The 22,994-nt window shown below is 41.1% G+C and overlaps 1 protein-coding gene across 3 annotated transcripts in view; it reads left to right on the top strand.

The window, feature by feature from the left end:
- The first annotated feature begins 10,870 nt into the window (after positions 1 to 10,870).
- The window catches only part of dot1l (DOT1-like histone H3K79 methyltransferase), a 101,461-nt gene continuing 89,337 nt past the window's right edge, over positions 10,871 to 22,994 (top strand). For 2 of the 3 annotated variants that reach the window (XM_072594101.1, XM_072594100.1), the window contains exon 1: positions 10,871 to 11,408. In XM_072594101.1, coding sequence (XP_072450202.1) covers positions 11,328 to 11,408 — 81 coding nt within the window. In that variant the 5' untranslated portion in view covers positions 10,871 to 11,327. The remainder of the gene's footprint in view (positions 11,409 to 22,994) is intronic. The other variant, XM_072594102.1, reaches the window with a different exon arrangement.

Raw genomic sequence — 22,994 nt, 5'->3', positions numbered from 1 at the left:
AGTTTAACTGGTCTATGACAGTGTTGTATCTTCCTGGCTGCTTCCATAGACCATACTTCAACAGTAATCAGAATTTAAAAGTCTTGCTTGGCTGTGAATTGCTTTAGAACATCTTAAAATTATGGATCGTACTAAATAAATTAAAGTTCTTTCTTCTTAATCACTCAAAAATATCAACACGCTGTTGGGAATGTTTAAAATTAATCTGTAAACAAATGTACCCATTGCTGTTAAGGCAAGAAATCCTGTTCATAAATCGATATACTTCACATTTGGTGTACTGTATTGGTTAATAATATGAACTACAATGGAAATTCTGCTGAACATATCTTTTACAGAGTATGACATGACAGCATTTATGCTTTGTTTGGCTTTATGTTTTCCCCAAAATGCTGTGGTCTACATTATTAAAAATTGGATGATTGTAATGATGTAGTGTATACAAAATTATCATGTGAATATGTGCAAATCAAATCTGATTACTTTCTGCTTAGGCAAGGACAAGTTTGTTGGCTTAACTTCACAATATTTATGAAGATCAGTGTAGATTAATTTCACAATGTTTATGAAGATCAGTGAGGCTTAACCTCACAATGTTTACGAAGATCAGTGCAGGTATTTGCATGTTATAGAGCAGTGTGTGGATGTTGGCTACTCACAACTTTCTTTCTTCCAATAAAGATATCTCACAGCATGGGGGACTGGATCTTCTTCATTCGCAGTGGGAAGCTGGAAACTTTTGCAGCCTTTGTTTAACTAGTTGCAAAGTGAAGAAAATCACTGGTTATGTCATCTGCCATTTTCTAAACAGTCAGAGTAATCTGATACAAGTTCATGACATCAACAACTCCTTGTAGTCAAGTAATTTGACATGATAATTTGTTGCTAGTAGCCCCTCTAACTGGCTGGTAGTTGCTTGTCATGAAAACCATGGTGCAAAGTTTTGTACTAGAATTGACTTTGATACTTCAAGCAATTCATTGCCACAAGTTTGATGCAACATTGATTCAAATCATAGTGTATACCAAGAATTTTCTTAATCTTAGAGAGGAAGCTAAGAGGAGAGCTGTCATGAGAATTTGCCTTTGCCTTTGACATTTTCCAATTAGCCTTTCAACTTTGAATGACAACAAAACATCAGTTAACAAAATAATAAGATGCTTTTTTGTGTGATTGTCAATTATTTTCTATCACTCTGTGCATTAAGCCCCCAAATATCTTTTGTGGAGTTTGTGCCAAGTTGTCATCAGGAAATTGAGAAGCAAATTTTGTAAGGAGATCTCAGATATCTGTAGGAACGATCGAGTTTTAATTGTAGGGGATTTTAACTTTCCAAACCTGGACTGGAACTGCCCTAATGTTAAGGGCATGGATGGAGAGGCATTTGTGAAGTGTACACAAGAAAACTTTCTTATTTAGTATGTGGATGTACCTACTAGAAAAGCTGTCAAGATTAGTGGTGCTGGAAAAGTACAGCAGGTCAGGCAGCATCCGAGGAGCAGGAAAATCAATGTTTCAGGCAAAAGGCCTTCATCAGGAGGGCTTTTTCATTCTTGATGAAGGGTTTTTGCCCAAAATGTTGATTTTCCTGCTCCTCGAATGCTGCCTGACCTTCTGTGCTTTTCCAGTACCACTAATCTTGACTCTGATCTCCAGTATCTGCATTCCTCACTTTCGTCTATTAGAAATGCTGCAAAACTTGACATATTCCCAGGAAATAAGGAAGAGCAAGTGACCGAGTTGTCGGGTTGAAGCACTTTGGGGGCCAGTGATCATAATTCTATTAGTTTTAAAATAGTTATGGTAAAGGATAGACCTGATCTAAAAGTTAAAGTTTTAAATTGGAAGGCCAATTTTGACTGTATTTGGCCAGAACTTTCAAAAGTTGATTGGGACAGGGTGTTTGCAGGTAAAAGATTGGTCAGAAAGGGGAAGGCCTTGGAAAATGAAATAAAAAGTGTCCAGAGCCAGTATGTTCCTGTTAGTGTGAAAGGCTGGTAGGTGTAGGGAATACTGAATGACAAGAGAAATTGAGGTTCTGGTCAAGAAAAAGATGGCATACGGCAGGTATAGACGTCTGCGATTGAGTGAATCCCTCGAAGAGTATAACGACAACAAAAGTCTACTCGACAATCAGGAGTGCAAAAAGGGGACATGAGATAGCTTTGGCAAATAGGATTAAGGAAAGTCCAAAGAGATTCTATAAATACATTAAGGGCAAAAGAGTAACTAGGGAGAGGATAGGGCCCCTCAAAGATCAGCAAGGCTGTGGATGTGTGGAATCGCAGGAGATGAGTAGGATACTAAAGGAGTATTTTGCATCAGTATTTACAGTGGAGAAGGATATGGAAGCCAGAGAAGTTGGGGAAATAAGTAGCGATATCTTGAAAAGTGTCCATATTTCAGAGGAGGAGGTACTGGATAAAGTGGATAAATTCCCGGGACCTGATCAGGTGTATCCCAGAACTTTGTGGGAAGCTAGGGAAGTAATTGTTGGGTCCCTTCCTGAGATATTTGTACCATCAATTCCAATGGGTGAGGTGGTGCCATTACTTTAGACAGGTGGTAAGGAAAAGCCAGGGAAATATAGACTAGTGACCCTGATGACAGTAGTGGGTAAGTTATTGGAGGGGATTCTGAGGGATAGGATTTACGTGTATTTGGAAAGGCAAGGATTGAATAGGGATAGTCAACATGGTTTTGTGCATGGGAAATCATGCCTCACTAACTTGATTGAGATTTTGAAGAAGTGAAAAGAAGATTGATGAAGGCAGAGTGGTGGACATTATCAATATGGACTTTAGTAAGACATTCAACAACGTTCAGTATTGTAGACTGGTTAGCAAGGTTAAATCACATGGAATCCAGGAAGAATGGGCCATGAAGATACAAAATTGGCTTGAAGGTAGGATGATGATGGACTGGTATTTTTCAGCCTGGAGACTTGTGACCAGTGTGTACAAATCTGGTGTGCCTCAAGGATCAGTGCAGTGTCCACTTCTTTTTGATATTTATATAGATGATTTCAATATAAATATAGGAGGAATGGTTTGTAAGTTTTCAGATGACACCAAAATTGGTGGTCAACAGTTAAGAAGGTTTTCTCAGAGTACAATGGGACCTTGATCAGATGGGCCAATGGGTTGAGGAGTGACAAATGGAATCTAATTTAGATAAATGTGAGCATGTTGCATTTTAGCAAGGCAAATCAGGGCAGGACTTATACACTTAATAGTTGGGTCCTGGAGAGTGTTGCCAAACAAACTGACCTTGGCACTGCAGGTTCATAATTCCTTGAAGGTGGAGTCACATGTAGACAGGATCGTAAAGAAGGCATTTGGTGTAATTGCCTTTATTGGTCAGCTCACTGAGTATAGAAGTTGGGAAGTCGTGTTGCGACAGTTCAGGGCATTGGTTAGGTGACTTTTGGAATAGTGAATTCAATTCTGTGTAGGGGAGTCCAAACCTAAAAGGCATAGGTTTAAGATGAGAGGCGAAAGATTTAAAAGTGATCCAAGAGGCAACATTTTCACACAGAAGATGGTGTGTGTATGGAATGAGCTGCCAGAGAAAGTGGTAGAGGATGGTACAATTATCACATTTAAAAGCCATCTGGATGGGTGTATGAATAGGAAGGATTTAGATGGATCTATCAGTTGGGACCAGATTAATATAGGATATCTAGTCAGCACGGAGGAGTTGGACATAAGGGTTTGTTTCCAAGTAGTATGTCTCTATGAGTCTATGCCATTGGATAACTTTCAAAATGCCTGAAATCAGATTTCATGTCATGGAACCATTGGCAGCCAGATGCCCATTGTACTGTATGATGTTGAAATTTTGGAGATTTGAAAGATGAAAGTGAAATTTCTACTTGGTGGAGTTCGGAGTTTGGGTTGGAGACTACCAAGGCCAGGAATCTTTTCTTATTACACTTTCCCTTTAAATTCCCAGCAAAGACATGTGTGGAGAGTTTCCTGAGTTCCTTGAGGGATTCAGTTCATTGTTTTCTTAAAAATCTCTTTGAAATAAGAAACAAAACAGAAAGTTAGCAGAAACGCTCAGATCAGGTTATGAAGAGAACAAAGCATGGTTAAAATTTTACGCTTCATGACACTGTCAGACCTGTAAAATGGAAAAAAAAACACTATATCAGCTACGGCTGCAAGCTAGTGTGAATCATGCTGAGGGTTTTAAGAAAACCCCAGACCTTTACTGATTCTATTTTGAAGAAGGCTATGCATCAAAATTGTGAAATGGTCTCCTCTTTCCACCAATGTTAACTGAACTGCTGTTCTATTCTTACTTTTTTCTTTTTTCAATGATCATTTTTGGGCCATATTTAAAAAGCCACGTGGTTTCATGTCAGTACAGATTTTAATACAGATAAAATGAGAGACTTGAGAAGTTGGGTAGGTTAGTATGAAGGGTTAGGTCTTACTGTGTGATGTGCAATGAAGAGGTTTCAAGCCCTTTGAAATGTGATGGAGTTCCAGAGATTGCTGGTATGACAAACCAAATCATTGAGCTCTTGCTCAACCTAGTTGTCACAAATAAGCCAGTTTCCATCAACTGTTACAGAAAGACAATACATGTTGCTTGGAGAAAGCACAACAGAGGGTTTGTTTCTGAAAATTAAAGATTTTTTATCTCACTGGGACACAGAGCTACACACTATCATTGCTGCATGTGCATCATTATAGGACTGTTAGCTGTACTCTTTCAAATAGATGGATAGAAAATGTAAACCAGTTTACATTTATTAACAGAGACAAACAGAGATACTTGAACATGTGAGATCCTGGAGGACCGGAGAATTGCTAGTGTTGTCCCCTTGTTTATGAAGGGCAGCAAGGATAAACCAAGTAATTGTATACCGGTGAAACTAATGTCAGTGATAGGGAAACAGCTAGAGAAGATACTGAGGGATAGGATCTATTTACATTTGGTAGAAAATGGGCTTATCAGTGATAGGCAGCAAGGTTTTGTGTATGGAAGGTCATGCCTTACAAACCTAACAGAATTCTTTGAGCAAGTAACAAAGTTGGTTGATGACGAAAGGGCTGTAGACTTCAGTAAGGTGCTTGATAAAGATCCCTATGGTAGACTGATGGAAAAAGTGAAGTCACATGGGGTCCAGGGCATACTAGATGGATAGAAAACTGGCTGGGCAACAGGAGACAGAGAGTGCTATGGAAGGAAGTTTCTCAAAATGGAGAACTGTGACCAGTGGTATTCCACAGAGATACGTCCTGGGGCCACTGTGGTTTGTGATATACATAAATGATCTGGAGGAAGGTACAGGTGCTCTGATTAGCAAGTTTGCAGATAACACAAAGATTGGTGGAGTAGCAGATGGAGAAGGGGACTGTCAAAGTTTGCAGAATATAGAGAGAAATGGCAGATGGAATTCAATCTGAGAAAATGCGAGGTGATGCATTTTGGAAGATCCAATTCAAGACCGAACTATACAGTAAATGGAAAAGCCCTGGGGAACATTGATGTACAGAGAGATCTGGGTGTTCACGTCTATTGTACCCTGAAGGTGACAACGCAGGTTGCGGGGCATTGAGTACAAGAGTTTGCAGGTCATAGTGCAGTTGTATAGGCTTTTGGTTCGGCCACATTTGGAATACTGCATTACCAGAGGGATGTAGGTGTTTTGGAGAGGGTACAAGGAGGTTCACCAGGATGTTGCCTGGTATGGTGGGTGCTAGCTATGAAGAGAAGTTGAATAGATTAGGATTATTTTCATTAGAAAGATGGAGGTTGATAGGGACCTGATTAAGGTGTACAAAATTATGACAGGAATGACAGTGTGGATAGCAAGAAGCTTTTGCCCAGAGTGGGGGACTCAATTACTAGGGGTCACGAGTTCAAGGTGGGAGGGGAGAAGTTTAAGGGAAATATGCGCGAAAAGTTCTTTAGGCAGAGGGTAGTGGGTATCTGGAATGCATTGCCAGGGAAGGTGATAGAGGCTGGCACAATAACATCGCTTAAGATGTATCTGGATAGTTACATGAATGGGCAGGGAGCAGAGGGATACGGATCCTTGGAAAATAGGTAACGGGTTTAGACAGAGGATAGGTATCAGCGTAGGCTTGGGGAGGGTGCTGAAGGGCCCGTTCCTGTGCTGTAATTTTCTTTGTCCTTTATCTTTGTTCTATCTTCAGTGATACAGAAAGAAGCATTAGCTGCTACATCAGCTTATGAAAAATCTTGTATTCGTTTCTTGGGTCTTCAATTCAAGAAGGAGAAGGATGATCAACCCTGAGTAACATTTAGATTCTAATGAGTTAGCAAAAATGTTTCCATGAATACCATTATTCAGACTGAGGATAGTGAGGTTTGCTACAAAGAGAGACTATGTTCAGATGATGAATAGTGCAAATAATAAAGCTCAATATCATCCAATAATTCTGAGAGCCACCAAACAAATAATCTTGTTCTGGCTCAACAACTCGTGATATCTAAAGTTCCTTCAAGCAATTGTTGCAGTATATTGAGTTCAGGACTCTCATAATGAATAATATCTTGTCATAATGAATGAATCATCTCTATACACAGGTGGCCTCTCTGTTCACAGTATAATCTGAGAATGGGATTGTGTGATATGTATCATCGAGATGTACAGCATGGAACTGACGCTTCGGTCCGACTTGTCTATGCTGACCAGATATTCTATTTGATTTAGTTTATTGGAGTCACATGTACCTAAGTACAATGAAAAGATTTTATCTGCGGCCAGTACAGGCAGATCATAACAAATAAGGACATAGAGATCATAGGGTGTTAACACAGAGCGAGGTATACAGGTAACACTGCATAGGAGACATGCAAAACAAGATTAACATTAACAAAATTAACATTATTTGAAGTTAGAGAGTCCATTCATCAGTCTAATAACGCCAGGGAAGAAACTATTCTTGAACCTGTTGATGAAATATAATCACGATTCTGTTTCTTCTGTCTGATTCAAGAGGTTATAGGAGAATATTACGGAGGTGGGAAGAGTTCTTTGATGATGTTAGCAGCAACAAGAAATGTAAATGGAGTCCATGAATGGAAGGTTGGCTTCAATGATGGTCTGGGCTGTGCACACAACTTTCTATAGTTTCTTAAGAGTCCTGGGCAAATCAGTTGCCATAACAAGCCATTATGCACGTGGATAGTATACTTTTTAGGGTGCATCTGTAAAAGTTGGTGTGGGTACTTACGGACATGCAGAATTTCCTAAGCAGTCTGAGGAAGAGGCATTGCTGTGCCTTCTAAATTACTGTATATACTCATGTAAAAGTCAATTTTTAGACAATGTTAATTGTTCAATTTATAGGATCCACTAATATGTGGGTACCAGTTTTGGGGAGCTGAAATTCATGCTGCGGTTTGAAATACCGTATCATTAGCAGAAGTTGATTTCATCTGGATGTAGGTTTGCTCGCTGAGCTGGAAGGTTTAATTTTGATCGCACAACTAATCCCAGGTAAAGAAGAAAAACACAATGAATTACAGGAAAGGTAATTACCAGATAAAAGCAAGAAAAACAAGAATGAATTACTGGTAGGAAATTTTATTTATACATACTGGTACGAAAATTTAACATGTCAAGTATTCATCGAAATCCTGCAAAATCATATTGTTCAACATTGTCATGGCCTGGTTTAATGGCACACTTGAAATTAAACATTTATTAAATTCTGAATGTATAAGCGTCCTGAACTTTCCCACCAAATTCTTCCATTTCCTTCCCATTTACTCTCGTATGTTATGAACCTCAGTAACATTAACAAATTTGTCAAAGAACTAAAGATAAACGTAGCTAATATATCTCACTTCTTTTCAGATATAATGGCATTATTGAAATGATTTAATTTTTAACTATATTAACTTCTGGATGTATAGTGAACAAAGTGCGATAAGTACTGATTGACTTAGTACTGGTCTGAATGAATGAATGAATCAAAACATGCTGTCATAAAGCAAGTGGGCTAAGGAGAGTTATGAATGAATGAATGGAGACGCAATATAGTAAACAAAGACCAATGAGTAGAGTTACCTGTACAAACTAATGAATGTGATTTTGTTTAAGTGGGTTAACGGGAACGTGCAATTTCCTTTGTAAGAGGTGTATAAAGTGACCTCGTAGGGTCGACTTTTACATGAGATGTAGAACAGTTGATCTTCCGTAATTACACCGGCACCACTCCCCACCTCTTCCTCCGCTACATTGATGACTGCATTGGCGCCACCTCATGCTCCCGCGAGGAGGTTGAGCAATTCATCAACTTCACCAACACATTCCACCCTGACCTTAAATTTACCTGGACCATCTCTGACACCTCCCTCCCCTTCCTGGACCTCTCCATCTCCATTAGTGACGACCGACTTGACACTGACATTTTTTACAAACCCACCGACTCCCATAGCTACCTGGATTATACCTCTTCCCACCCTATCTCTTGCAAAAATGCCATCCCGTATTCCCAATTTCTTCGCCTCCGCCTCCGCCGTATCTGCTCCCAGGAGGACCAGTTCCACCATAGAACACACCAGATGGCCTCCTTCTTTAGAGACCGCAATTTCCCTTCCCACGTGGTTAAAGATGCCCTCCAACGCATCTCGTCCACATCCCGCACCTCCACCCTCAGACCCCACCCCTCCAACCGTAACAAGGACAGAACGCCCCTGGTGCTCACCTTCCACCCTACAAACCTTCGCATCAACCAAATCATCCGCCGACATTTCCGCCACCTCCAAAAAGACCCCACCACCAGGGATATATTTCCCTCCCCACCCCTTTCCGCCTTCCGCAAAGACCGTTCCCTCCGTGACTACCTGGTCAGGTCCACACCCCCCTACGACCCACCCTCCCATTCTGGCACTTTCCCCTGCCACCGCAGGAACTGTAAAACCTGTGCCCACACCTCCTCCCTCACCTCTATCCAAGGCCCTAAAAGAGCCTTCCACATCCATCAAAGTTTCACCTGCACATCTACCAATATCATTTATTGTATCCGTTGCTCCCGATGTGGTCTCCTCTACATTGGGGAGACTGGGCGCCTCCTAGCAGAGCGCTTTACGGAACATCTCCGAGACACCCGCACCAATCAACCAAACCGCCCCGTGGCCCAACATTTCAACTCCCCCTCCCACTCTGCCGAGGACATGGAGGTCCTGGGCCTCCTTCACCGCCGCTCCCTCACCACCAGACGCCTGGAGGAAGAACGCCTCATCTTCCGCCTCGGAACACTTCAACCCCAGGGCATCAATGTGGACTTCAACAGCTTCCTCATTTCCCCTTCCCCCACCTCATCCTAGTTTCAAACTTCCAGCTCAGTAACTGTCTCCTTGACTTGTCCGGACTTGTCCGACCTGCCTATCTTCTTTTCCACCTATCCACTCCACCCTCTCCTCCTTGACCTATCACCTTCATCTCCTCCCCCACTCACCCATTGTACTCTATGCTACTCTCTCCCCACCCCCACCCTCCTCTAGCTTATCTTTCCATGCTTCAGGCTCACTGCCTTTATTCCTGATGAAGGGCTTTTGCCCGAAACGTCGATTTTGCTGCTCGTTGGATGCTGCCTGAACTGCTGTGCTCTTCCAGCACCACTAATCCAGTATTTGGTTTTCAGCATCTGCAGTCATTGTTTTTACCTCTCTACTCTTCCACATACACTTACAATATGTATACAAGATGCTGTCTTGAAAAAATTAGGGAGAAACTGGTGAAACTATGACAAATGTCAAAGTATGCAAACTGTCAGACCTTCACCAGGACAGCCAGTTTGAATTCCAAACCAAGTTTGCTTTGGTCTAGTGTTGGAACAGACACCACATGCATGGTCTTACCTAATTTGAACCATTGTGGTCATACACAGCAGACGTTCTCATTTCTACCCAGAAACAACCTTCCATACAATTGAGGCATCATAAACACAGTCGAGCAGATCAGGGATACTACATTCATCAAAATATCCAGATGGTGGCTGGATTGCTGAACTGGAGGCATCTATCAATTCTTATTGATGAGTAGGAGATTCCATGGAAGATTTGAATTGCCAATCTCCTCCAAAGAAGACAAAAACATATTCTGGCAGACAAGTGAAACCAGCACAGCAGTTGTCCCTGTATGAATGGGAATTTAATTCAGAGAATTGAGGGGAAACAAAGGTATTCTAATATAAAGGATTAAGTTTGTGTATATGTTAATGAGACAATATACATAGTCACAGGAAGTGATGCCGTATAACAGAATTTGGTCTCTCTTGTGGTTTAATGCCAGCATGAAGTTAAAATAAGATCATTCTTGAATAAAGTTCAAGTTTTGCTTACTACAGCAGATCCTTTAAATATTCTTTAGCAGCATAATCAGATTAAAATAATCAGAGAATTTTGCTGTACCAAATGGAAATGACCTTCAATTTGGAGAGGTTGACATGAGTTAAGTGTGTGATGATGTACACAGATTCTAACTTTGCAAGTTTCACTCTGAAGAATGGTCGTGTAAATCAGTTGGTTTTAGCTCAGCTATGGGCTCTCACTACAAAATCTTTGCACATAAATGGTTAGTTGATACACAACTCAGAGCCCTAACAATAAAAGCTATGCACAGAAATGATTTCAGTTGATACACAACTCAGGGCGCTAACAATAAACCTTTGGACAGAGATAGCTTTGAATGCTACAAAGCTCAGGGCTCTCACAATAAAACCTTTGCACATTCCAGAGCCCAGCACGAGAACACACCCTTCAGATGTCTCCTGTTCTCTCCGCATCACGTGCTTGGAACAGTCTGCCCCGGCTCATTAGCATACATCTGGGGTGTCAAAACACCCCCCCGCATCCCGGACTTGGTAGAACCGCCGGCTATCCGCAATGTTGAACGGGGGAGGGATTACTCCGCGCGATCTCGCCGCTCGCTTCGGCCCGTTTTGGGACGAGGCGAAGGGCGTGCAGATTTCCGCAGGCGGGACATGTGAATTTTGTGAAATACGGCCGTGCGACGAGGCGATGGTGGTTGCAGGCGGTTCTGGAACCCCCCTACATTCGCGCGTTGGTCTGGTCTGCGGTATAGCTCTATCGGTCGCTCAGTTCACGCCGGCCCAAGATGGCCGGGCTTTGGGATCTGGTGACAGGGAGTCGTGAAAGGGATATGATGACAAATTACGTTTGAACTTTTTTTTGACTCATACATTAAAAAAAACCCAACGCCCCCCCCCCCCTCTTCCCTCCCACCCTTCTTCCATTTCGACTCTTAACTCCCTTTTTTTTTGCCAAAATCTTTTCAATCCGTCAAGACATAGCATGATAGTACCAGGAAGAAAATGGGTGAGAAGCACGAACTGCGTCTTAAAAGCCCAGTGGGTGCGGAGCCCGCTGTGTATCCCTGGCCGTTACCAGTCTATGTAAGTGGAGGGAAAAGCGAGAGAGGAAAAATTGAAGGGGGGGGGAAAAAGTGAGCGGTTATTCGCGGGCTCGCGAGCGGCGGGGAGGAGGGAGAGGCGAGCGCGGCTTCGGTGGGGCCCGAGTAACAGCGACAGCAAAAAAAAAACAAAACCCCCCTCTCTCCTCCCCCCCCCCCCAATTTCAGGGAGAGGGAGGGAAACAGAAATACTTGGGTCCCAACTTTAAGTGGGGGTGATTAAAAACAAACGTCGATGCGCTGCGTCGGTTGTGAATTATGAGAGGGAATACCGGTTTGTATGTTCACCCCCCCCCCGCCGCCGGGAGCCGGTATGTCGGACGACAGGATATTTATTCTCTTTGTTTCAGACCAACATTCATTGTCGGGGGCTGGGAAGAGGGGGGGATTAGTCAGGATCGAAGCCGTAAAGGATCCCTGGCTTTGGAGGGTCGACGCTTCCTTATTTGAATTTCACAGGCTGTTGTGGGAAAACCCGAATTTTGCCAGAATGGTTTTGAATCGAATGGGCTCTCTCTCTCCTCTGCCCCTTCCACCTCCCCCCATCCCCTCTATTATATTGTAGAATGAGTTTTACTCACTGGCATTTGCCCGGTTTTCCCAATCCGCCCCGGTATGTAGTTTGGTGACTGTTTTAAAAAAAACAGTCTGGTACAGTAGCAAATCGGGAACTTGTCTTGAGGCCCCAAATAAATAAATCAATATCGGGAAGGAGATGTTTTCAAATTTTCTCGGTCCCATTAGAAGTGTGTTTTCGGGGTACGTCTACTTTCAATTTCAGTGTCACCACGTGCTGAATTTCCTCTTGTGGTTGTCTACAATTTTTTTGTTTGGTTTACTTTGAGTTGAAATCGGATGAAAAGCATGATACTGTGGTGTGAAAAATGACTATCGTTCTTGGCTTCGGAATGATAGGAATTCACAAGGAGGGACTGCTTTTTATGGATTGGTCTGCAACAAAGAGTTACACTTACATGTACATGCCTTGTCGGACCTAGAAAGAAACATACTTTTAAACGTATTGAAGTAAATTGGCGAATTATTTTCAGAAGCGAGGCGTGGACGGTGTGTGTCTTGATATTATGACCATGCGTTGTTATGGTTTGATAGTGTACGGCCCCGTGCTGACGTTCCTCACGGCTGTGGGAGGGGAGATTCTTTGGCAGATCAGCATCAAACAGCTGTTGGCTCAAAATGATACCGTGATAGATTGGCTAATTAAGGGAAAGGACTGGGTTCTTCTCTGAAAAGGTTGACTGTTGCCTTATCTCCGTGACTTGTTACCAGAAATGCCACATAATGTTACATACCTATTGACTAATCTGTTTGTAACATTTATGTTCGTTGTGAAGTTCAGAAACTTTAGTACTGTAACCATCTATGATTCGGCTATGAGTCACATTCATCAGCATACTGAAGCCTCAGTTTCTATTTCAGTCTTTTCTACACACGATTTAGCAACGTACCAATTCATGTCTGTAGTACCTGAAGGAAATGTGGAAGAATAGTTTATTTCTAAACATAGAATTCTAGTAAAATTACTTGATGTTTAAAATACGATTTGAGGAGGAAAAATATTTCATATTTGAAAATCTTCTCCTGGATATTCTGTTTGGCACCTTTTTTTAAAACTAGTTTTCATTTTTGGAGTATGCTTTGACTATAAAGAATTGTTTTTTTAATACATTATGGAAATAAACTTATTTGAAAAGGCTAATAGTACTTAGTCAGACGTTTGAGCAGAACTGGTTTCAGTACACTCTTGGTGCAAAAATAACAGATTTTGAACTTATGGGTACCAGCATAACTCTTTGTAGTTTTTTTTGCTTCAGGAGGGTGCAATACTTCATTTATAACTGGAGCACCAATTTTATCTCCAGCAACAGAGCAAAAACTCAGAATAATAGAATATTTTTGTTGTTTTAATATTGCTGTGATTGTTTTGCAATGTCCTAATGTATACTTTAATTCTGTGCAGTTCATGTTGGTTTTCGTATGACGTGGAGTGATGTGAATGTGATAACTATAATGACGAGCACTGCCTGCCAGAAAAAAAGTTAGCTGTAAGGTCATGAGTGAATTGTAACTTCATAAAGAGAAATTGTTTTTCTTTTGAAGTGAGACTGTACAACTTTGCATTTCAGCTGGGTCCACAAGAGCTGACCTTCCCAGTCACTGCCCATTTCAATTCCCCTTACCATTCCCTCTCCGCCATGAATATCCTTGGCCGCCTCCATGGCCACAGTGCATCTGACTGCAAATTGGAGCAACAAAACCTCATCTTCCACCTGGGCAGCCTGCAACCTGGAGGACTCCATATTGAGTTTTCCAAGTCAAGAATGTGGTGCTGGAAAAGCACAGCAGTTCGGGCAGCATCCGAGGAGCAACGGAATTGACATTTTGGGCAAAAGCCCTGCATCTGGAATGAGGCTTGTGAGCCGCGGGGTTGGAGAGATAAGTGGGAGGTGGGTGGGGCTGGGGAACAGTAGCTGAGAGTCTGATAGAGAGATGAAGGTGGTGGTAATAGTGATAAGTCAGAGAGGAGGGTGGAGTGGATAGGTGGGAGCAATCATGAGGGCGGTGTTGAGTTGGAAGGTTGGATAAGGTGGAGGGAGGGGAAATGAGGAAACTAGTGAATTCTCCAAGTTCAAATAGCCTCCTTTCCCATCCCCCGATTCCCTTTCCAGTCCCCTCTATTCCACTTACTGACCCTTCCAACCACCATCCAGGTTCATTACTCACAATGGCCAACCAGGCCATACCCTCTACTTGTGTTTACCTATAACTACCTCACCAACAATGCAAAGTGGTCAAGCAGATGCTGATGGTCAAGTTTGGTACCTGTGGCGATGGCCTCAACTGGGGACTTGGGTTTGTTTTGCACTCCAGGTGACCCCACTACTCTATGCACACACTCTCAGGTGCACACACTCCTACAGACCCTCTCTCATACACAAGCTTCCTCTCATACACTCGCATATGCACCCCTGGCACTCACACCTAACACTCATTCTCTCTTTGGCTTCTCCCCCATTACACTCACACATATGCAAAACACTGTCACAGGTTCTCAGACCCTCACGTGCACACACACACACACAGTCTGCCCTACGTACACACAGGTGTAAGTTTGTGGGGTGAATTAGTACTTGTAGAATTGCATTCTATTTTGCTCAAATTGCCTAAATCCATGTAAAACTCTAAATTCCACTTTAGAAATAGAATTAGTCTGACTTAACATTGGGACACAGACAGACTTTAACTTCGCACCTTTCAGTGCATTATCTGAACTGAGATGGCACCTATTGTTAAAATGATCTTGAGAATGTAACTTTAAAAAGGTTCTGGGTTTACATATGAAGGAACTGAAACTAATATCATCATTCTAAAAGATGAAAGATTTCAGCTAAATTTGTTTAATATTAAATTCCATGACACTGCAATCCTGTTGTGATAAATTGTCATATGCTTCTGCTCTACAACCACCTGATGAAGAAGCAGCGCTTTGAAAGCTAGTGCCTCCAAATAAACCTCTTGAATTTTAACCTGGTGTTGTGGTTTTTAACTTTGTCCACCCCAGTCCAACACTGGCACTTCCAAATCATAACTTGTATTTAAGTAGTGCCTTAATGTAAAATGTCCCTAAGGCAGTTCACAGGACTGAGTTACGAGGCAAAATTTGACAATAAGCCCTTTTATGGAGAGATTGAAGAAAAATCTTAAATGAGAGCTGTGGAGAGATTTGAAGGGAATGATTAGATTAGATTACTTATAGTGTGGAAACAGGCCTTTCGGCCCAATAAGTCCACACCAACCCTCCGAAACTCTTGAGCAAGTGCTACACAACATTTTAAATAGCCAGTTTTGATGGTCTAGACATCTCCAAAATATGCCTGAAACCAAACATCAATAGTAATGCCTCTTTAAGAAAGAAGCATGAAGACTTCAATCTATCTCCAATTTCCAGTCACTTACACATCCAAATTTTTCTCTTGGTTATTGATCAGTGTTTTCAGCTGCTAAGGCCCAAAGCACTGGTAATGGGTGGCACGGTGGCTAGCACTGCTGCCTCACAGCGCCAGAGACCCAGGTTCAATTCCCGCCTCAGGCAACCATCTGTGTGGAGTTTGCACATTCCCTGCGTGTCTGCATGGGTTTCCTCTGGGTGCTCCGCTTTTCCTCCCACAGTCCAAAAATGTGCAGGTTAGTTGAATTGGCCATGCTAAATTGCCCCTAGTGTTAGATGAAGGGGTAAATGAAGGGGAATGGGTCTGGGCGAGTTACTTTTTGGAGGGTCGGTGTGGACTTGTTGGGCTGAAAGACCTATTTCCACACGATAAGTAATCTAATCTAATCTAATCGGGCTTTTGCCCGAAACGTCGATTTCGAAGCTACTTGGATGCTGTGCTCTTCCAGCACCACTAATCTAGAATCTGGTTTCTAACATCTGCAGTCATTGTTTTTACCAAAGTTAAAAACCACAACACCAGGTTATAGTCCAACAGGTTTATTTGGAGGCACTAGCTTTCAAAGTGCTGCTTCATCAGGTGATTGTAGAGCAGAAGCATATGACAATTTATCGCAACAGGATTGTAGTGTCATGGAATTTAATATTAAACAAATTTAGCTGAAATCTTTCATCTTTTAGAATGATGATATTAGTTTCAGTTTAGCTTTAAGCAGAAGCTGTTTGGGTCTCAAATTTGACTCAGTCGTTTCGCATTTGATAACTTGAGCATTTTCTAGAATACAATTGGATAGCAATTAGGGGTGAAAAAGCTGGCTTCATGTTGTCTTTTCCTTTACTCCCTCACCCTGGTGATCTGATATTTTGGAAGGATTAGTTTGGCTGATACTATCTCATGTCCAGGTGAGTATTGAGTTGAGACCTGGTCTGTGCAGTGCACTAAGTTGTGCTGTTAGCATTTGACCATCAGATGGAGCTATCTTCGAAAGCTTTAGTCTGGTTATTATCTGTTGTCATGCAAGCTAATTTGGATCCTGTCTCCATGACTATGAATCCACGCCTCAAAAATAAATCATTGTCATTTTTATTCATTGTTAGACTTTTATCAACATTTTGTTTATGTTCCTAAATATCTCTGATTATCGACACTGTTGTTGTCATGAATGTTCTGCAATTTCTAATTTTAAGAGTTTGTGAAGAAATGTTTTTGTTGGAATGTGGATGTTTAATTTCAAGTGTGCATATATTTCTGTTTAATGGGTGGCTGCCATCTTGAGTTGAAAATACTCCATCTTTGATAATCTGGAATGTGATGATGCCTCCACTTGTTTTTGTTTCTCCTTGTTCAGCATATGATATCTTTTGTCTTTCCATAAGCTTTGGGACAGAATTAGGCCTTTTGGCCCATTAAGTTGAGATTAGATAATGGCTGATCGGTTTCTCAACCCCATTCTCCTGGCTTCTCTCAGTAACCTTTGATCCCGTTATTAGTCAAGAGCCTATCTATCTGTCTTAAATACGCTTTTATGATTTGGCCTCCACAGCCCTCTGACAATGTGTTCCACAGATGAACCGCTATAGGATCATCTATTCACTCTGATCCTAAGCTGTCAGGTCCTATTCTCGCCTGCCAGTGGAATCATCTTGATTAGATTTTTTGAGTAGGTTCCCTATAGTGTGGTAACAGGCCCTTTGGCCCAACCAGTCCACATCAACTCTTCGAAGAGTAACCCACCCAGACCCAATTCCCTCTGACTAATGCATCTAACACTACAGGCAATTTACGCTGGCCAATTCACTTGACCTGCACATCTTTGGACTATGGGAGGAAACTGGAGCACCTGGAGGAAACACACGGGGGGAACGTGCAAACTCCATACAGATAGTTGTCTGAGGCTGGAATCGAACCTGGGACCCTGGTGCTGTGAGGCAGCAGTGCTAACCACTGTGCCACCATGCTGCCCCTTCTCCACGTCTACTCTTTCCAGGTCTGTCAGGATTCCCAAGTTTTAATGTGACCGCCACCACCCCCCCCCACCAACTCATCCTTGTAAACTCCATTGAGTACAGACCCAAAATCCTCAACTGCTCCTCGTATGACAGACTGTTCATCCCTGGGATCATTTTGTAAACCTCTTGTGGACTCCCTCCAAAGCTAATACATCTTTCCTTAGGTACAGGGTCTAAACCTCTGAATAGTGCACATCTGGTCTGATGAGAGCCTTTTGCAGCCTTGGAAGAACATCTCTGCTCTTGTATTCTAGCCCTCTTGAAATGAATACTGTCATTGCATTTATTTTCTTAATTGTCAGCTGAATCATATGAGGTGATGATGCTTTCAAGACCTTAAATTGTCCTTTGTTTTGAAGAGAGGTTACAAGGTAGAGGTGTTGAGCTGTCTCTAAGAAAGTAAATAACTTGAGGTCTTGCGTTTTTTTTTAAAAGTTGGGAGAGTGGAAGCAAACTGAGTGTGGCCAGCTCTCTCAGACCAGGTTTTCTAGATTTTATTTGGTTGTTTTGAGGTTTAGCTTTAAGCAGAAGCTGTTTGGGTCTCAAAGATGGAATCCTCAGTGAATGTCTTCTGGCTGCTATGCTTTCTGACTTTTCTCTTGATGTCTTTTTTTTCCCCTCCTGGATTGGAGAACTGCCAGTGAGAATCTGTTTGAATTTTATTGTTACAATTTTGGAATAGTTAATTAGTAATAGTTATGTATCTGTTGTTCTATTAAGTTTCCAATAGAGTTGTTGTTAGAAATTCTTCTGTTTTGATTTTTATTTTAATTATGGTGTTGTGTTTTGCTTAATATCAAGTAGTTTGTCCAGTTGCGTTGCATGTGGAACAAGGCATTTCACCTCTTTTTTTACAATAAGAACAAGTGAGAGTCTCAGCTATTTTTAAGGGGCTTGGGGGGGGGGGGGGGTGTGTGTGGTTGGGGTGTTCTGATCTGGTTCATAACGACCTACATGTTATCCTTAACCATTGCCCATCACTGATATTTAGTTCAGGTATTGAATGAATGGGAACTTGACCTTTGTATGTCATGTCATCTGTGACATACTTTTTATTTAAAAAGACAGGAATATGATGACTTGTGACCTAATTATGATAAAACCTCTTCAAGAAACTGTTATTACAGCCCCAAGTTTTCATTGCAGAAACTGTATTGATTAAGATACATTCTGCAGCATTTAGCAACAAGAAAATGATCTGTGTAATTTTTGTATAATGATGCTTTTTTGCATCAAATTTAACCTTCATTTTGTTTGCAAACAAACAAGGGGTTCCTTATTGGTTTTTGGAAAATTTATACAATCCAGTGAATGGAAATTATACTGTTGGTCTACATTGGTTAGTTAATTCAAATATTTAGCACCCAGATCAGATTTGGATATGTTTAAAAGTTGTTGCCAGGGACATTTCCCCTCTGTTTAGGTGTTGGAAACTGTACAGTTTCTAACTTTACTGTCTGTCAGTCATGGATAGTGTGGCAAACAAAGCATTTGTCAGTATGGAGACCATGTTAGGAGTGGATTTCAGTTATTAGTTGTGACTTTTTAAAAAAAATTGAGAGCTGCAATTTTTAGAAAAAAATGCATGCCTGGAAAACTTGATAGATTAAATAAGTCAATACTTTTGCGCTATGGGGAGAGGCTGGGGCTGTATTCCCTGGAGCGTTGGAGGCTGAAGGGTGACCTTAGAGGTTTACAAAATTGAGGGGCATGGATAGGATCAATAGACAAAGTCTTTTCCCTGGGGTCAGGGAGTCCAGAACTAGAGGGCCTAGGTTTAGGGTGAGAGGGGAAAGATATAAAAGAGACCTAAGGGGCAACTTTTTCATGCAGAGGGTGGTACGTGTATGGAATGAGCTGCCAAAGGATGTGGTGGAGGCTGGTACAATTGCACATGAATAGGAAGGGTTTGGAGGAATATGGACCGGGTGCTGGCAGGTGGAGACTAGATTGTGTTGAAATATCTGGTCGGCATGGATCGGTTGGACCAAAGGGTTTGTTTCCATGCTGTACATCTCTATGACTATGACTCTAAGTGATTGTGAAGAAGCTGAAATAGATTTAATCAACAGAGCTGAAAAAGCAGTTAAACTGAAGTCATGCGCATAATTTTTGAAATCAGTATTGCAAAGGAGGAGGCAAACTGATTTTTGGGAAGAAGTTACAGAAGTTGAAGACAAAATTGGTAAAATCATGGTTATTAATGAGGGAGTTCATGAAATGAGGAAAATAGTGGACGATTATTAAATGTGAAGTATTAGGGATCTAAGGCTGAAGATTAGTAAAGGAGGCAGGATAAATTGAAGACCCTGAGCATTTAATGGAAAAAAATAAGGTCATGTGGTCTGTCTATGTTGGCCAAAATTATCCATAAACCAGAAGTGGTCATAGTACTTGGAATATATGAGCTGAAAATGTGTTGCTGGAAAAGCACAGAAGGTCAGGCAGCATCCAAGGAACAGGAGAATTGACATTTCGGGCATATTCCCTTCTTCAGGAATGCTTATGCCCGAAACGTCGATTCTCCTGTTCCTTGGATGCTGCTTGACCTGCTGTGCTTTTCCAGCAACACATTTTCAGCTCTGATCTCCAGCATCGGCAGTCCTCACTTTCTCCTTGGAATATATGAGGCATGGTTAGTAAGTTTGCAATTGACACTAAAATATGGTATATTGGAAGAAGAGTAGAATGGGATCTTGATCAATTGGGCTAGTCGGCTAAGGAATAGCAGATGGAATTGAGAAAAGTGAGGTGTTGCATTTTGGTAAGATGGGCAAGGTGTTAGGAAGGTATGCATGTGTACCATGCCTTTAAGCGAGAGTGGAAGCTGGCACGGACCTGGAGAGGCACAGAATATGCTGAAAAATTTTAAAATCTAACATTTGGTTGAAACAAATAGCTCGAGCTGCGTTGCCATGCTACAAAACAAATTCAAATTACTATAATATAATTACTAAATATAATTCTAAAATCCAAACAGTTGTCAGATACTAAAATCCAATCCAATTTGAATTTTACTGTTTTGGATGACATCAAACCAATGAAACGATCTGATGTTTTGGGGCGTAAAATCTGACATATTGAACAGTTAGGGGGAGAATGACAAAGAGCAGCAACAGCTGCCATCAAAATAGCTCTCTGAAAGGTACCTGACCATAAGAAATTTGCGCAGCAGAATACTGAAGCCGACCTAGAGAAATCTGCAGAGAAAGTTTGACATCCAAAGACTGTAACTGGGTTTGAAATAGATTTGCTGTAAATTTTAAGAGGGAATTAATCAGACCAGTATTGTAGAGTGGGAGGTAAAAGATAGGTTTAAGAGAGGACGTGTAAATAGTTGTGGTCTAATGTTCTCTTTTGGACTTAAAGAAAAATTTAACAATTCTTTTAAGTAATGATATTTGGGATAGTTCTTTGGTAGTCAAATTTTAACAGATTATGGCCCAAAGTGAGCTGTTCTATGCCTCTGTTTTAAATTAGCAGAGGGGTTTATCCTGTGTCGTTACAAAGGGCAGGACTTAGACAGTTAATGGTAGCACCCTGGGAGGTGTTGAACAGAGGCATCTAGGGCTGCAGGTACACAGTTCTTTGAAAGTTGCATCACAAGTAGACAGGGTGGTGAATTCTAGTTATTCTTCTATAGGAAAAATAGTAAACTGGTATGGGTGCAAAAAAAAGTAGAAGGATGTTGCTAGGACTGGATGGTTTGTGTTGTAAGGAGAGACTGGATAGGTTGGGACTTTGCTCCCTGGAGTATAGGAGGTTGAGGGGTGACTATAGAGTTGCATAAAATCATGAGTGGCATGGATAAGGTGAATAGCCAAGGGAAGGGAGTTGAAAACTAGAGGGTATAGGTACAAGATGAGAAGGGAAAGATTTAAAAGGGAATATTTTGGAAACCAGGAGGTTTAAGTATGTAATTCCATAAAGAGATGATGAAATTTTCATATGTTGGTAAATAATTTTCACTGAATTTTCACTAAACATTTTAATTTACACTAAGTCGTATTCTTCATGTGGTTACATTGCATGTTCAACTATACCTTGCACAGTGTGTCATTACCTCGGAATTCTGGTTTCGACTCATTAGTACAAAAGTGTAGTAATTCTAAAATCCAAACAGTTGTCAGAACAGCGCATTGGAAGATGAAACAAACTTGGACGCAAGTAGTATGAAATCAGACGAAGGACAATGTTGTTTGCATTTGGACACATATACCACAACCCTTCAGAATTTAAAACCAGCAACATTTTAAGTAAGTGTTTCTAACTAAGCTTTTAATTCAGTCCAAAATAAACTGTTACCTGTAGTAACAATTTAGAAAGGCTTGTATAATTTCATTGGCAGTTTTGCATTATGTTGAAATAGGGTAATTGCAGTTCTTACGTCAACGGTAGTATTTTAACTTTGTATGGAACACGTTTGGTACATCAGGTTTCACTAAATTCGACTCTTCCAGAAGTTGAAAACTTAGCTAATTTACCAATATGTTCCCACAAAACAAATATGATATTGACTGGGTAATCTATCTCAAAGTTGAGTGAAGGGCAAGCATCAAGAATCATCGACTGATTAGAAAGCAGAAGAAGCCATTTGAATTATTCTGCCAGTGCAGAAAATGGAATAAGACATTCACTGGATTGTGGAGTAAGTAGCCATCCAGGCCATCAGAGGGATTGAACTCCTTGCAGAATCACAGAATGATTGCAGTGCTGAGTAGGCCATTTGACCCATTGAGTTTGATTTGGAAGAAATGCAGTCAGGAGGGCTTGAATCTGTGTGGGAGTGCAGGTAGACCCCAGTGGATTTCTAAAACCTTAAAACACTCTATCATAAATACAGGTCAAATACAGTGCTCAGTTCATAACTCTTGAAGTGACAACACCAATAAGATGAAACCTTTGCAATGTTCCATTCATACTGTCATTTTTTTTAGATCTATCAAAGATCTGAGGCTATGGTTTTCTTCTCCTGCCCCAGTATCTTAAACAAAAGCAAATGCCAGTGCTTATTTTAATTGTGGTTTGAAAGAGCTATCTCCTAAGTGACTGACTTCTCAAAACTCCTTCCTTGAATGTGTTTAGTGCTTGTCAGGTGCACTACCATTAATCATATGAAAAGGTCAAGCATTGTATTCAAGCCATATTGACCTGGATCACGAGTCATTTGTTGGGGGCTGTTGAGTTACTGGGTCAGTATGTATACATTGTGTACAAATGAAAACTATTGAAAAAGGATTTTGCTTTTGTTCAGAAACCTACTTTGATGTAAGATGTATAGTACAGGAAGGTTGGAAATATTAATCCTTCAGGTTCTTTTGAAAAACAAAACCAGTCCTGCTGTTCTGTTCACTTGATTATCAGATTCGTGAATAAATGTAGTTAAAGAAATAATGTACAGTGAGATGAATATTCTGCATTGAAGGATCTTGTGTGCTGTAAGGATACCTGCCATGAGGAATTTGTTTTCTGTACTTTGCTGTTTAGAAAAGTTGACCTTTTAGTAAACAAAAACTTGGATGATTTCATAAAAGTGTTCAGTACTGAAGTGTTTTGCTAACCGAATTCAGGTGATTTTTGGCAATTTTTGTT

This window comes from Chiloscyllium punctatum, chromosome 24 (assembly GCF_047496795.1).
Source record: "Chiloscyllium punctatum isolate Juve2018m chromosome 24, sChiPun1.3, whole genome shotgun sequence".
NCBI lineage: Eukaryota > Metazoa > Chordata > Chondrichthyes > Orectolobiformes > Hemiscylliidae > Chiloscyllium > Chiloscyllium punctatum.
Note: the sequence above shows the minus strand (reverse complement) of the source record. Positions and strands in the feature narration are given on the sequence as shown.